Genomic DNA, 15,086 nt, shown 5'->3' with positions numbered 1-15,086 from the left:
TTTAATATAATACTGTATTTGTTCTCTCGTAAAAGCCAAAACTTATATTAGATGATGAGGAAAAATAAAAAAAACAAGTTGAGGTAAAAAATCAGTTATAACGACATATAATTAAAAACACATATATTTGAAAAGGTATACCACTGAATTTAACACACAATCACGTTTTTACCTTTTAACCGAAAAAGTTATGCAATCAACCAATTGTATATGGTATTATAGTTTCGAGGCACTTAGGTTTCAGCTATTTCTATCTATAATTTCTTTATAAAACATTTCTTTTAATTTTGTTAAACATTTGAACTAAATTTCTTAAAAAACAATATTTTATGACTACAGTCAGACCTATCCCAGTACGATCATTGATGGCTTCTGTCATGTCTGTCATTTGTGCCAAAAAAAGTTGAAATTTATTAAACATATGCAACATTTACGTAGAAATATGCTTAAACAAGTGTTTGTAAAGATTGAATGGTGGCTGCTTCCTTTATTTAGAAAGTGACACATGTGAATTGAATATACATTGTCTCAAATACAGACTGTACTTTTTATAATTGATATTAAAACATGTATAAAAGCTTTAGCTGTTATTGCGATATATGTTATATGCATATTCATTTAATGAGCTGCGTCGGATAATATTCGATCTCATGCAAATATATATCAAAACTTCAGTTAACTTTTTGTCAGTTGCAAAAATCTTTGAGCTGTTGCTATTTGAAAATAAAGTTACACCTTTACAAACATATAATGTTTTATTTCATATTTGAATGCTCTTAAATCAATCAATATGATACGTGCACTTGCACAAGGTCGATTTCTTTCTGAGACAGCTCAAATGATAGCCAATACGTTAATTTGATACACTCACGGGCCTGTATTTATAGTTTTAAAATGCAGGATTCAGATAAAATTATGGTGACCAGATTAATTGGAACATACTCCAATAGCGTTATTATTTAACAAATCAGCTCTATGGCATTTGGCGTCAGCGAAATCAATTATATTTCTCTTAAAAAAACACTCACGGGCCTGTATTTATAGTTTTAAAATGCAGGATTCAGATAAAGTTATGGTGACCAGATTAATTGGAACATACTCCAATAGCGTTATTATTTAACAAATCAGCTCTATGGCATTTGGCGTCGGCGAAATCAATTATATTTCTCTTAAAAAACACTCACGGGCCTGTATTTATAGTTTTAAAATGCAGGATTCAGATAAAATTATGGTGACCAGATAAATTGGAACATACTCCAATAGCGTTATTATTTAACAAATCAGCTCTATGGCATTTGGCGTCGGCGAAATCAATTCTATTTCTCTTAAAAAACACATTACCATCAACTATAGCATATGTAATACGAAACGAAATAGCAATGTGATATACTATTTTTAGAGTGAACAAAATGACGGGTTCTGTATGTATTTTTACTTCACATTTAAAGAATTGTTGTAACAAACTTTTTAAATTGTAGAAATGTGACAAATATCTAGATTATAAATATTAATTCTGTAGATAAATACAATCAGTCAACAAATACAAATATAATATGACTAACATGTAACTTCAAATTCGCCCATGACAAGTATTATAGTAACATCATGTACATGTATGACAATTAATTATCACAGCATTCAGATATATGAGCGGAGCTATAAAGATTTTAAAATCAAAAGCAGTTCGTATAATTATTCAAAGTTTTATATTTACTAAATAGTAAGCGTCATCAAAAACTAAAAGCGGTTCGTATATTCAAAGTTTAGTTTTATCATGGATTTTATTATTTTTATTTGTCCACGTTTTTCGTCTACATTGATCAAAGTCTAAGTTAAGTCTTAATTTTACGGGAACTTGTTTGCTCAAAGTAATGGCGAACAAAAGTGCATAAAAGTGCATTTAAGTTGATTGCCTTTGACTTACTTCGTGATAATTTGATTCAACCTAGTTTCAAAATTCTAGTATCAAAATTACTAACTTTGATAAAAGAAGTATTATACCGCGAAAAAGATTGAAAGGTCCGTGTTGCTCTGAAATAATACTAATGATGAAAATAAGCTGATGTTTATTAGAGAAAAGCAAAATTATAAAAACTTAGAAGTAGAACTTAGATCTCTTAACAAGTTAGGAAGATACAGTGTAAAAATACAAAACAAATATCAATGATATCCAAAAGATGTCTTGGGGAAAAACATGTCCATTAAATCATAAATATGCATAAAAATTACACATTTATGTCGGTCAAATAAACATAAAATTACACAAAAATGTCAATCATATATTGTCAGAATACGTCGACGAACCCCGGAAGATGCAGACCTGTCCGATTTGATTTTGTTCATTCTACTTCTAAATTTCCCCAAAAGTTTTCTACATAATCCTCTCGTATGGATAATTCTGATATCAAAGCCGTCTTCCTCCATCCATTTCTTGTCTTTGTCAAGTTTATACCCTGAAATGATAAAAGAAATGGTATTTATTTAAAAGATATTTGATTTATTTTCTATCAGTACTAGTCTCCAAAGGTACCAGGCTTATAACTTGATATGTCACTCGCACGTTTTGTCTTCATACGACTCATGGGGACGTTCAGATCAACATAGTTAGAAAGCCAAGTAAGTATAAAGTTGAAAAGCATTGAGGACCCAAAATTCCAAAAAGTTGTGCCAAACACGGCTAATGTAATCTATGATTGGTTTGAGAAGACTTTTCAAACAGTTAATTCATAAAACTGACCATATAATTGATAATCATGTCAACACCGAAGTGCTGACACCTGGTTTGTTAAAAGTATCATGAAACACAGACACAACCATCGTATTACTATTGATATAAAAAAACAAATACGTGAAAATTACGGTGAATTTCTGTTGATGTGCTTTATAGGAAATGTTGTTTTGTTCGGTATTGAATGTAGAGGCTTGCGTTTTAGAGCCCTCACTGAATATGGCTAGCTATAAGAAGATATCATTTGAATGCTAATGAGACAACTCTCCATCCAAGTCACAATTTGTAAAATTAAACCATTGTAGGTCAAAGTACGTAAACTTGAAAAGTCATCGACAATTTAATTGATCCGAAATTCCCATATATGTATCCAGTAACATACTGCAGTGCATTTAGATTTTTGTTTGTTTAATAGATAAATACAGGGTACATGAATCGTGTTGCATATTGTGACTTCCATTATAAAGTATATAATTCAATACTATCGATATGCGTTTGAGGGGATAATAAATTGAGTTTATATTTACAATTTTTCATACAGGCAAATGCATATTGGAGTGTTAAAAAAAAAATTTTAGAAAGAGGGAAAAAAAATCAAATACGATCGATACATTCCACAAATTAAAAAAACAAAATAAGGCACCAGTGGCTAACATTGTGGTCGTCTCCAATAAAAAGTAAAATCACAAAAATAATGAACTCCGAGGTAAATTTAAAAAGAAAAGTTCCTAATCAAATGGCAAAATCACAACATCAAATACATCAAACGAATGGATAACAACTGTCATATTTCAGACTTGGTCCAGGCATTTTCTTAACAATCAATTATTTTTAAAAAAAACAACTAGACATTGGACAATAAAAGATCTACCATAGATACAAATATTCCTAAATAACAAAACACATAAAGAAATAACAACTACTAACGAGGTTCCAGTCTTGGGACATGTGCATGATCAAAAGAGTTCAACTATTTTTTTGTAAATCGGAACATTTTGAATTTAAAAACGTAATTATCAATTCACCGTTTCAGAATCTTACGCAATATGAGTAATATTTTCAAAAGTATTTTGATTGTGATTGGTTAAAGATGTAAAAAAACAATGGAAATTCAACCAATAAATTGACGACATTTTAATTTCGTGTTACGCACAAAGAAATAACCCATGGTTCTTTAGATTCCGAAACTGCCAATTGCGAAGAGTGCACAGATTCTCGTCACCGTTCACAGTGCATCATGTCGATAACATGAATCGTGTTGCATATTGTGACTTCCCTTATAAAGTATATAATTCAATACTATCGATATGTGTTTGAGGGGATAATAAATTGAGTTTATATTTACAATTTTTCATACAGGCAAATGCATATTGGAGTGTTAAAAAAAAAATTTTAGTAAGAGGGAAAAAAAATCAAATACGATCGATACATTCCACAAATTAAAAAAACAAAATAAGGCACCAGTGGCTAACATTGTGGTCGTCTCCAATAAAAAGTAAAATCACAAAAATAATGAACTCCGAGGTAAATTTAAAAAGAAAAGTTCCTTATCAAATGGCAAAATCACAACATCAAATACATCAAACGAATGGATAACAACTGTCATATTTCAGACTTGGTCCAGGCATTTTCTTAACAATCAATTATTCTTTAAAAAAACAACTAGACATTGGACAATAAAAGATCTACCATAGATACAAATATTCCTAAATAACAAAACACATAAAGAAATAACAACTACTAACGAGGTTCCAGTCTTGGGACATGTGCATGATCAAAAGAGTTCAACTATTTTTTTGTAAATCGGAACATTTTGAATTTAAAAACGTAATTATCAATTCACCGTTTCAGAATCTTACGCAATATGAGTAATATTTTCAAAAGTATACTCATAAATGTCGTGATTGGTTAAAGATGTAAAAAAACAATGGAAATTCAACCAATAAATTGACGACATTTTAATTTCGTGGTACGCACAAAGAAATAACCCATGGTTCTTTAGATTCCGAAACTGCCAATTGCGAAGAGTGCACAGATTCTCGTCACCGTTCACAGTGCATCATGTCGATAACATGAATCGTGTTGCATATTGTGACTTCCCTTATAAAGTATATAATTCAATACTATCGATATGTGTTTGAGGGGATAATAAATTGAGTTTATATTTACAATTTTTCATACAGGCAAATGCATATTGGAGTGTTAAAAAAAAAATTTAGTAAGAGGGAAAAAAAAATCAAATACGATCGATACATTCCACAAATTAAAAAAAAAAAATAAGGCACCAGTGGCTAACATTGTGGTCGTCACCAATAAAAAGTAAAATCACAAAAATAATGAACTCCGAGGTAAATTTAAAAAGAAAAGTTCCTAATCAAATGGCAAAATCACAACATCAAATACATCAAACGAATGGATAACAACTGTCATATTTCAGACTTGGTCCAGGCATTTTCTTAACAATCAATTATTCTTTAAAAAAACAACTAGACATTGGACAATAAAAGATCTACCATAGATACAAATATTCCTAAATAACAAAACACATAAAGAAATAACAACTACTAACGAGGTTCCAGTCTTGGGACATGTGCATGATCAAAAGAGTTCAACTATTTTTTTGTAAATCGGAATATTTTGAATTTAAAAACGTAATTATCAATTCACCGTTTCAGAATCTTACGCAATATGAGTAATATTTTCTCAAAAGTATTTTGATTGTGATTGGTTAAAGATGTAAAAAAACAATGGAAATTCAACCAATAAATTGACGACATTTTAATTTCGTGGTACGCACAAAGAAATAACCCATGGTTCTTTAGATTCCGAAACTGCCAATTGCGAAGAGTGCACAGATTCTCGTCACCGTTCACAGTGCATCATGTCGATAACAGAAAGTTAAACAAAGTACATAAGACACATAAGCTTTTCTGACAGTATTTCTGAACTTACAAATGCTTGATGTACCATGTATGTCAGACATAAAATATTTTCTTACCTGCTTTCATTAATCGCTGCACAGTTTTCACACAGTTAGGTTGTTTGTTATTTATCGTCTGGTAAAGTGCACTTTGGCCAAAATCATCTACAATATTGACGTCACATCCATGTTTAATTAAATATCTTGCAGCCTGGGACTTCCCGTCTATTAAGCACGACAGTAATGCAGTTTTCCCTGTTTTATCCACACTGTCTAAATTGGCTCCTACAATTCCAAAAAAAAAAATCAAAAAAAATCAGAAAATAATTTTAGTAATATCTCATGGTTAAGAAATTAGGCATGAAACAATGATGTCGATAAGTATCTTGGTAATGATATTGACGAGGAGTAAGAGGAAGGGAAGAAGAAGGAGGAGGCTTCAAATGTAGTTTGGAATATGTAATGTGTAACACTGGGCGAAGCGCAAACCATAATCTATACAGCGAACTTTTCAATTTAAGCCTTTAAATTTGAATTTCTTTTAACCAGAAAGGCGCTTTGCCGGAAATTTTGTCCGTTTGTTTGCGACTTCATTTTTTGTTTATATTTTGGTGCTGTACGCATCCCTTTTATGCAAGAAAATGACAAACATGTACTTAAGAATGACCTCTTGATTTTATAAAACAAAAAAAATGAATAATAGTTTTTATCATTTATGTATATTCATTTTCTCCGTTATTGAAATCAGTAATACAAAATGTTTTTTTTATGATAAAATCTCAATGTTGGATGATGATGTTTGCAGTATTAAAGTACACATTTGCAATAGAGCTGATAATGTGGCTGAGTTTTTTTTTTAAATAAAGCATACTGTATATTGTTAACAGGTATCAAAGTGACCAAAAAAAAATTGCATCGCCACCTAATTTATCTTAAAATGTCTTCAAGTCACTACATGTTTTTAATATAAATAAGTAATCATTGTCGTTCTCTATATAAATAAAATGTCAAATGTATATCTGGTAATATTATCTTAATGTTTTTCCCCATTTTTCATTTCAAACAAACTTTAGTTAGTATGTTCAAATTTATGATGATTTTCTTATAAAGAAAAAAATCGGATGACATGCAAAATAAAGATGAGGTGAGAGTAATACTAGTATTTAAAGTAAACCAGGAGAGTCAACGCAATAAAGACTTTTATAGAATTGTCTATTGTCACAAAAGATTTCGCAATAATAATATAGCAATAAAAATTACATTTAACCAACGATAGCAGACAAGATTACACATGTCTCTATCTTGTACAGCATGACACTAAAGCTGTAAATGATTACACTTAAATGACAAATCTGGACAAAATACAAGTTCACGCTAGGTCGAGTCACCTGCAGTCATTTGACATTACAGCTTCTTACAAACTGCTAAACTGGTTATAACTAGAACTATACCCTTATTAATTCATATCTATAATCAAGTTGAACTCTTTTTGTTTAAACGAACGGTTATTACTCAGATGACAACTGCATAGCATTTCACTTTGATTGTTTTTAATCATGTTTGTCGTCTTTGCTTAATTATATAATCATGTCGAATGAACAGAAGTACATTTCTTTCCTCCGAAATCTGGCAAGTTACATGTAATCGTTTGCATTATGTTACATATAATCATCGTCTGAAAGAATTTCGAATTTCGACTATACCGATAATGATATTTTTATCGTTGTTTTTTTAAGGGTTTCAAAATTCTAAGGAAGTCTAGATTGTATACTAGTATATCATGTATGTAACAAAAAAGAGAGGAAAAGCTATCTTTATCTTTCGTTCATTAAACCGTCTATCTAATACGGATTGACTCTAAACTGTCAACAATTACAAATGTATACAGTCGTGTATTTATGACAAATACATGTACATAGCCAAGATGACGTTCGGTCGCTCAGATCACCTGCAATCTTCAGACAATACAGCGTCTTCCAAAATTCACAACTGGTATAAACTGCAAACTTATATTTCTTAATTCACAGATTTTACTTTTTAATTTGAATGATCCCGTACTTTTAACTTTGAAATGGGTATCAGTTAGATGAACAATTAAAAAAATATTATGCTACACTTTGAGGGCCATTTAACTTGAACTCGCGATTGCAAATGTTCCCTTGGTCTTATGTATTTTATTGTAAAACATTTGACGAATACAAGTAAAATTCAATCGGAAATATAAAAAGGAACGATTCCGCTTTAGATCTATTGAGCACGGATTTCAAACATACATATATTATAAAGACTTAGTGTTATACAAATGTATATATACATATGACTTTATGTGATCTCCTTGTCCAACCTACATCAATTTATAATCCATATTTATATATATCACTAAGGTCATCTAAGGTTGTCAGATTTGAACATACGTCCGAAAAAGGTTTCAAAGACATTAATGTACGCTTTCTAAAAGTTTGATCCACTTTATTGTGGTTCTTTTTCTCTCAGTTTTTGTTTAAATTCTTTTCGCTACACATCGATTTGACGCAACAAATGTACTTTTAGTTGCAATGGAACATGCATTCCATAAGACATAAAACACTTGCTAAATAAACAAAAATGAACACAAAAAGAAGTCATTCATTAAAACATTTGAATGTGATTTCTTTATCAGTGAACGATTGTTTGATAACATTCACTTGATAATATTTTCGTTTACATACATAGTCGACAAGACCACAGCAATATTTTTTATCAGCTTAAACTTTATAAATTTGTTCTTGAAAACCATATGAGGAAACTGACGACTATGACTTATAGAAAGCACCCTTCTATAGCTGTTATCTAATGCTGTTACTTAAAGCATTATAACAATAAAAATAACCGTTATCTAGAAAGTCATTTTGCATATTTAAGTGTCCCATATATATCTAATCAATCATGATATAAACCTACACTGTCTAGCCACAAAACCTGGTCTAATACACCATTGTCTACATACAAAACGCCTCTAGCAAGTCAGGAATATAACAGTTGTTGTCCATTCGTTTGATGTGTTTGAGCTTTTGATTTGGCCATTTGATTACGGACTTCCAGTTTTGAGTTTTCTCGGAGTTTGGTATTTTTGTTATTTTACTTTTTTAGCAAGTCTGTCTATCGAACTATTCGACGGTGTCCTGTGACTCGCATTTAAGATTTGTTTGACAGTAAAATGCAGAATTTGAAGATGGTCTCAAATTTTTTTTTTTGATACATGTATGTAGATATTATTTTAAAAACATTTGTAGCATTTATCGATGGGCATCGAGAGAATTTTTAGGAAAAACTAAAAGAAAGAATAAAGAAACCAACATGTTTAGAAACATCTAGAATGCTTGTACTAATATAGTTGAACTCTCCATCGGTCATCGACAAATAAATATATTACAAAGGGACAATATGCTCTATATAAACAAAAGTATTATGTTAACCTATAATCTGTATTGCTGAGTTATACAAATGTATATATACTTGTATTTTTTGTCTATCTGTTGAGTTAAGCCTTTTTCAACTGATTTTTATAGTTCGTTCTTATGTTGTACTGTTATACCACTGTCCCAGGTTAGGGGGAGGGTTGGTATCCCGCTAACATGTTTAACCCCGCCACATTATTTATGTGTGTGCCTGTTCCAAGTCAGGAGCCTGTAATTCAGTGGTTGTCGTTTGTTTATAATGTGTTACATATTTGTTTTTCGTTCATTTTTTTTACATTAATAAGGCCGTTAGTTTTCTCGTTTGAATTGTTTTACATTGTTTTAGCGGGGCCTTTTATAGCTGACTATAGGCGGTATGGGCTTTGCTCATTGTTGAAGACCGTACGGTGACCTATAGTTGTTAATGTTTGTGTCATTTTGGTCTTTTGTGGATAGCTGTCTCATTGGCAATCATACCACATCTTCTTTTTTATATACACATGACTTTATGTGATCTCCTTGTCCAACCTACATCAATTAATAATCCATATATTTTTTATTTTGCCTTTTATTCTCAATTCTTTTTTTGTGCGTGTCTATTTTTGTCTATTCTGTGTTTTCTTGACCCAATTGTTTTTTTAATAGCATCGAACAATAATTATCTACTGTTCAAACCCGATCCCTCTTGGCAAAGACCCTTTCAATCGAAATAGTAGGTAATTATTTTTCATAATTTTGCTTTAATCCTTTTGTGTATGCTTGATTTTTGTGATTTTGCCTTAATTTAAACGTTTATATAATAGTGAAAGGTCTTTTGACCAGTTCTGCATTTCCGTATTTTATTCTCCTATTAAGACTCAGCAACATTCTGTTCATTAACTTAGTCATGCAACTAAAGTTTTACACGTGAAGTTAGTGACTCCTTCAAAAAATTTATATTAACACTATAAACATATTTCTGTATTCTAACATTAAGAACGCATTGCCTTCGCTTAAAATGAAACATCCTTGAAATAGAATAAACATTGAATGACTAGGTTTAACAAGGAAAAACTCGGTGTTTTTATCATAGTGTTTACATGTCTAGTTAACCTTAACAAATGTTCAACCATAATTTGTTGTTTTTTTTCCGTACTGAGTTTTCCGTGTAACCGATTTTTCGTTTCCTTGGTAATGTAATGTAGACAAAAACATTTATTTCACCTGGCGTCCTGACCCTATGTGTCAAGAAATCATATATCCTTGTTAGCTGATGCTTGACATTGTTAAATATATTTCACTAAAAGTTGTTGTGAATCATTTACAAAATATGTTCACCTCTACAACTCACGTGTGCCTCACGTTACAATGTCACGTGTTGATGCTAAAGGCCTCGTTCACACTGACCATGTAAAATATGCCGCGTGTGTACTCTCCTCGCTCACACTATCCCTGTGAAACATGTTTTATGTACACAACTTTTGAATTATAAACTATAAATATGTTTGGCTTGCATTTAATTTTCTATTCAGAAGTAAAATGAACAGCTTCAAATATTTTCAAAATTCACACGTTGATACTTTAATATAATCCCAAAATGAAACGAATGCGCATAATAAAATGATTGCGCAAAAATTCACGAAAGTTGTTCTAAACTAAACTGTATAAGCTTCAGTGCGAATACGGTTTAATTTCTTTCATTAAACCGTATATATTTATAAAACGCATCGGTTATTCATATTTTACGTATCATTGCACAAAGATGTTTCTTATTGACACTATAGCGATTGATTAATCAAAATAACAATAAAAATATGTGATATGATAGCCAATAATACAACTATACTCTTTGGACTAGAGTACAAGGATGTGACAACTACCGGGCATGCCTTTTACAATGAGCAAATTAAAAAAAAAATCTCTTGATACCCGGGTTTGTACATTTATTTACACGAGGAATACAACAGGTGCCTCGTGTGGAACTGGGTCTGCAACAATTCCGGATAACCAGTACTGTGATCGGTGGTGTGGGTTCAGATGTCAGTCATTCGTATACTATGTTATGTCTTGCATACTGTTGTTTGTCCCTTTTCTAATTGTGTCGTTATGCAAGTTGGAAAGCAATACTAAACGGTGATTACATGCATTAAAAAAGCTATGTAACAAATTTCGAAGGCCTAATTCATTGAATATTCGCCAATATTAAAAATTTAATTAGAAATAAGTAATTTTTAATTTCTTCACCTTTTTTGTTATGTTTTTGTTTATTTTACTAATTATATGCGAGAATGTTAATATCAACATTCAAAAATCTATTATGTGTCCTTTAAATTACTAAATGAGATAAATTTAATGTTAATAAAAACATTGAAATATCTGTTACGTGTACTTTTTATTACTTTCTTTGACTGACCATTTATCATTATTAAAGTGTACTAAGATGTATTGCGTATTTACAAACTCTAGCCGTTCCCTTTCTGAGGTAATACTATGGTAATTCTCACAGAATCTTTTGTTTTACAAGATCATTAGAATAACAAATTAACATGATTAACATTAATTGATAGTGGTTTTCCACTTTGGATGTTTGTTATATACACTTTTAAATTAATAAATTCGGTTAAGTACATAGACATTGGATTTGCATTATTAAAACCACAATTAATTGTTTTTGTGAAAAATATTCTATCCATTACAATGATGCAGGATATAAACAAAAATGTGACGTGTTATATTCGTCATTGAGACAACATATCACCCAAAGAGAGACAGAGGTCAACTTACAGTTTCGTCACGTTTCTTTGCGAATACCTATATTATATGTCTAATATGTAGCGCGACTACACATCTTATGTGTTTTAGGACAATAAGCTTTGTGTAAAAGTTGCATAACATTTGGTTGAGGCAAACTAAAGTAAGAGAATATAAATCAATTTTTAGATGGCCGGACGGATGAACGTTGAGACAGACATAGAAAAAACTGTATTCCTCCGTCTGTAGCGGGGACAAGATAAAATATGTTTGGGAAATAGTTTCACAATTATCATACAGCATGTACATGAGGCCTTTTTCGATAAATTTGACCTTAGAAGATAAAATGAAAGGACAATAACAATGTATCCACCAAACTATACAAATTGAATATGTTCCTTTCGTTGTTACTGTAGTCCTCTAAGTTTGATTCTTAGACTAGTTTATTAGTAATTTTACTCAAAAATTTACTCATTTTCTTAACTTTTGGGGTAGATTTTAATCCTATCCTAAATGAAGGCAGACCGATTTTAACGTTTTAATAGAACTTTATTTGCGCACGACGACAAGTGAGAATGCTTTAGTATACGAACAGACTGTAAACAGAACAACGTTTATTGATATACAAAAAACGGCAAATAGTTGCTGATGTTTATACGTAAGAACTGATATTTATTTTATGGTCAAGTAAATTCCGTTTAAATTGCTGTCGTAAAAATAAAATCAAAATTGCAAGATTGCCAAAAAAACAAACAAACAAAAACGTCATGCTATATCCTGATACGAATAGGTATCAAAATGATTGCAATAAATTGACAGAACATATTTCTCACGGTGACCCGTCAACATTTATATCTTTTTTTCATTTTAATGACTTGTTTTCTCAATAAACGTGACCGTCACATATGTCCTTGGTCTTAATCAGTTAATCACATGGTCAAAACAATCAGCTGCAGGACATCAAGGTCATGGTCATCATTTCTGGGTTAAACAACAGCAACATGGTGGCAATAAGTTAAACATACCTCAATATTCTTACAGCCGATTGCATTGAGTGTGTATGTAATGGTAATATCTTTTGTTAGCTTTATTGCTAGTAAAACCGTGTATTCCTTATTATGTTAGGTAAACTACCCTCCTTTAAGAGTATGCTAGTCCGAAACACAACCAATCTATCTGTCTGTGGGACTAGGCTACTTCGAAAGGATGGTAATATGCTTTATTTAATAATGACTTCACAGTTCAACTAGAAAAGTAAGCTCACCAAATATATTACCTTTACCTACACACGCAATGCAATCGGCTGCTATAGCTCTTAGACTAGAAACTTGATACTCCTTCACACATTCAAATTTAGAAACACATTAGATTTTAACAAAGTCTAAACCACATACGTATACTCATTGACTATAGTTTTAAATATTTTACAAATTTAACATTATTATAGGAATAATATCGAAAACTTCCCAACACTTTGACTTTGGTCTTTGACTTATACAGATTTGCTTAAATTTTCATAAAATTTGACAAAATATCAAATTTGACCGGATTTTTACAAAAATATGAAAATTTCTAGAAATTTGAAGCAAAGTGCTTTATATCCAACCAAATCATTCCGGTTTGAATGATTTGGTTGGATATATAGCACTTTGACAAACACTACGTTTTGTCGTTGAAAGGCTTGATTTCTGCTTACTAAAGGAACACTCAGACATCTGATTTTTAAGAGTTAACTCCCTTACGTTCTGTACCCCCTTAAGCTTTATTGAACAACTTTGTAGAGTAAATTAACTAGAAGCTTACTGAAGATTGAAAAGCGAACAATTATGACTTGTTATCTTCAAATATTATACCGACTTATTAGATATGGACAGTTCATGTACATATGATTTAATTTACGTTGTATAATTTGCATTGCAAAAGACAACAATTTTAATAAGACATGCATATACTTTTTTTTTTATTGAAATACCTTTGTTGACATGTTGTACACGAATACATAATGCACTCGATTTGCATATATTATAATCTGCATGTAAGTTTGATTAATATTAGCAGTACACAATAAAACTTCTAAAGAAGGGGGAGGGGGCGTTACACTTCTGTATTTGATTGATAGGGGAATTGTTACCCAACCATTTTCACGTATTTTAGATTTTTTAAATGTATAGTTTCAAGTTTTATTAATTGCATAGCTAAAAAAATGTGAAATTTGAGATCTCCATGAAATTTGTTGATCGATTTTCATCTGGGTGTATGGGCACAAAAAAAGTTATCTGAGACTCCCTATCCACTCCTTAGTACTGAAGCAATAGTCTGTTTTTAGTACTGATTGATCTTTCAATGATGTGTGTAAAGCAAGGTCTTTTGACCAGTTGTAAGGTGTAACAATAAAAAAACGTTACAGATGTCAAAAGATCGTAAAACGCAAAATAAAAGTCATATCAAAACCAATTAATAACATAAAAGTACAACATATGTCAACTTGAAGCAATGAATAACGTCAACTAAGGTCACTTTTTCACTTACAAGGTAACTCGGAATACTTTTTTTTATCAATTTTACACTTATGTTATAAATGTAAACTCTAAGGCTATATTTTTTGTCCAGTTTGATTTTATCAGGTGTCCAAAGTTTGTATTATAATTTGGATTTTTTATTTTTCTGACCTTGATATGAAAAGAAGGATATATTTGTCTGATTGCCAATTATCCACCTGAGTTCAAATAATATAAGAAAATATTTTAAACTGTCCAGTCGTCAACCATTCGGAAACCTGATACCACATAGTTGGAAATAAAAGATCCCACAACACGAAGAATATGAAACGATTTAAATCTAGCGGCTTAATTTTCAACAGCAATTTACGAAAAAAAAAACAACTAACAGCTAAAATTTCAACAGCAATGTACGAAAACAATATAAATGTAACGGCTTAATTTTCAACATCAATTTATGAAAAAAAATCTAATAGCTTAATTTCAACAGCAATTTAAGAAAAAAAATAAAATCTAACAGCTTAGTTTTCAACAGCACTTTACGAAGCAATACTAGCATACGACAGACTGGTTAAAGTCATAAACTTAGCTCAGTGCTCGGAGCACAAAAATCATGCTCGAAACATGTAATTAAGCATTTTGATTAATTATTATTGGAGTATGAGTACAAAAAACGGACTCGAAAGTTTTATGACCGCAAGACCAGAACCAACAACACCAATTGAACTATTATATATAATAGATTGATTACTATTGATTGTCGGTGTTGAACG

At 30.9% G+C, this 15,086-nt stretch overlaps 1 protein-coding gene across 2 annotated transcripts in view; it reads right to left on the bottom strand.

Moving 5' to 3' along the window:
- LOC134699737 (inversin-like) overlaps positions 1-15,086 on the bottom strand; it is a 29,546-nt gene continuing 14,460 nt past the window's right edge. For both annotated transcript variants that reach the window (XM_063561165.1, XM_063561164.1), the window contains exons 4-5: positions 5,727-5,933; positions 1-2,453 (exon numbers count right to left, since the gene is read on the bottom strand). In XM_063561165.1, coding sequence (XP_063417235.1) covers positions 2,272-2,453; positions 5,727-5,933 — 389 coding nt within the window. In that variant the 3' untranslated portion in view covers positions 1-2,271. The remainder of the gene's footprint in view (positions 2,454-5,726; positions 5,934-15,086) is intronic.

The sequence above is a fragment of the Mytilus trossulus genome, unplaced genomic scaffold (genome assembly GCF_036588685.1).
Source record: "Mytilus trossulus isolate FHL-02 unplaced genomic scaffold, PNRI_Mtr1.1.1.hap1 h1tg000085l___fragment_1__unscaffolded, whole genome shotgun sequence".
Lineage (NCBI taxonomy): Eukaryota > Metazoa > Mollusca > Bivalvia > Mytilida > Mytilidae > Mytilus > Mytilus trossulus.
This window is presented reverse-complemented; position numbering and strand designations above follow the sequence as displayed.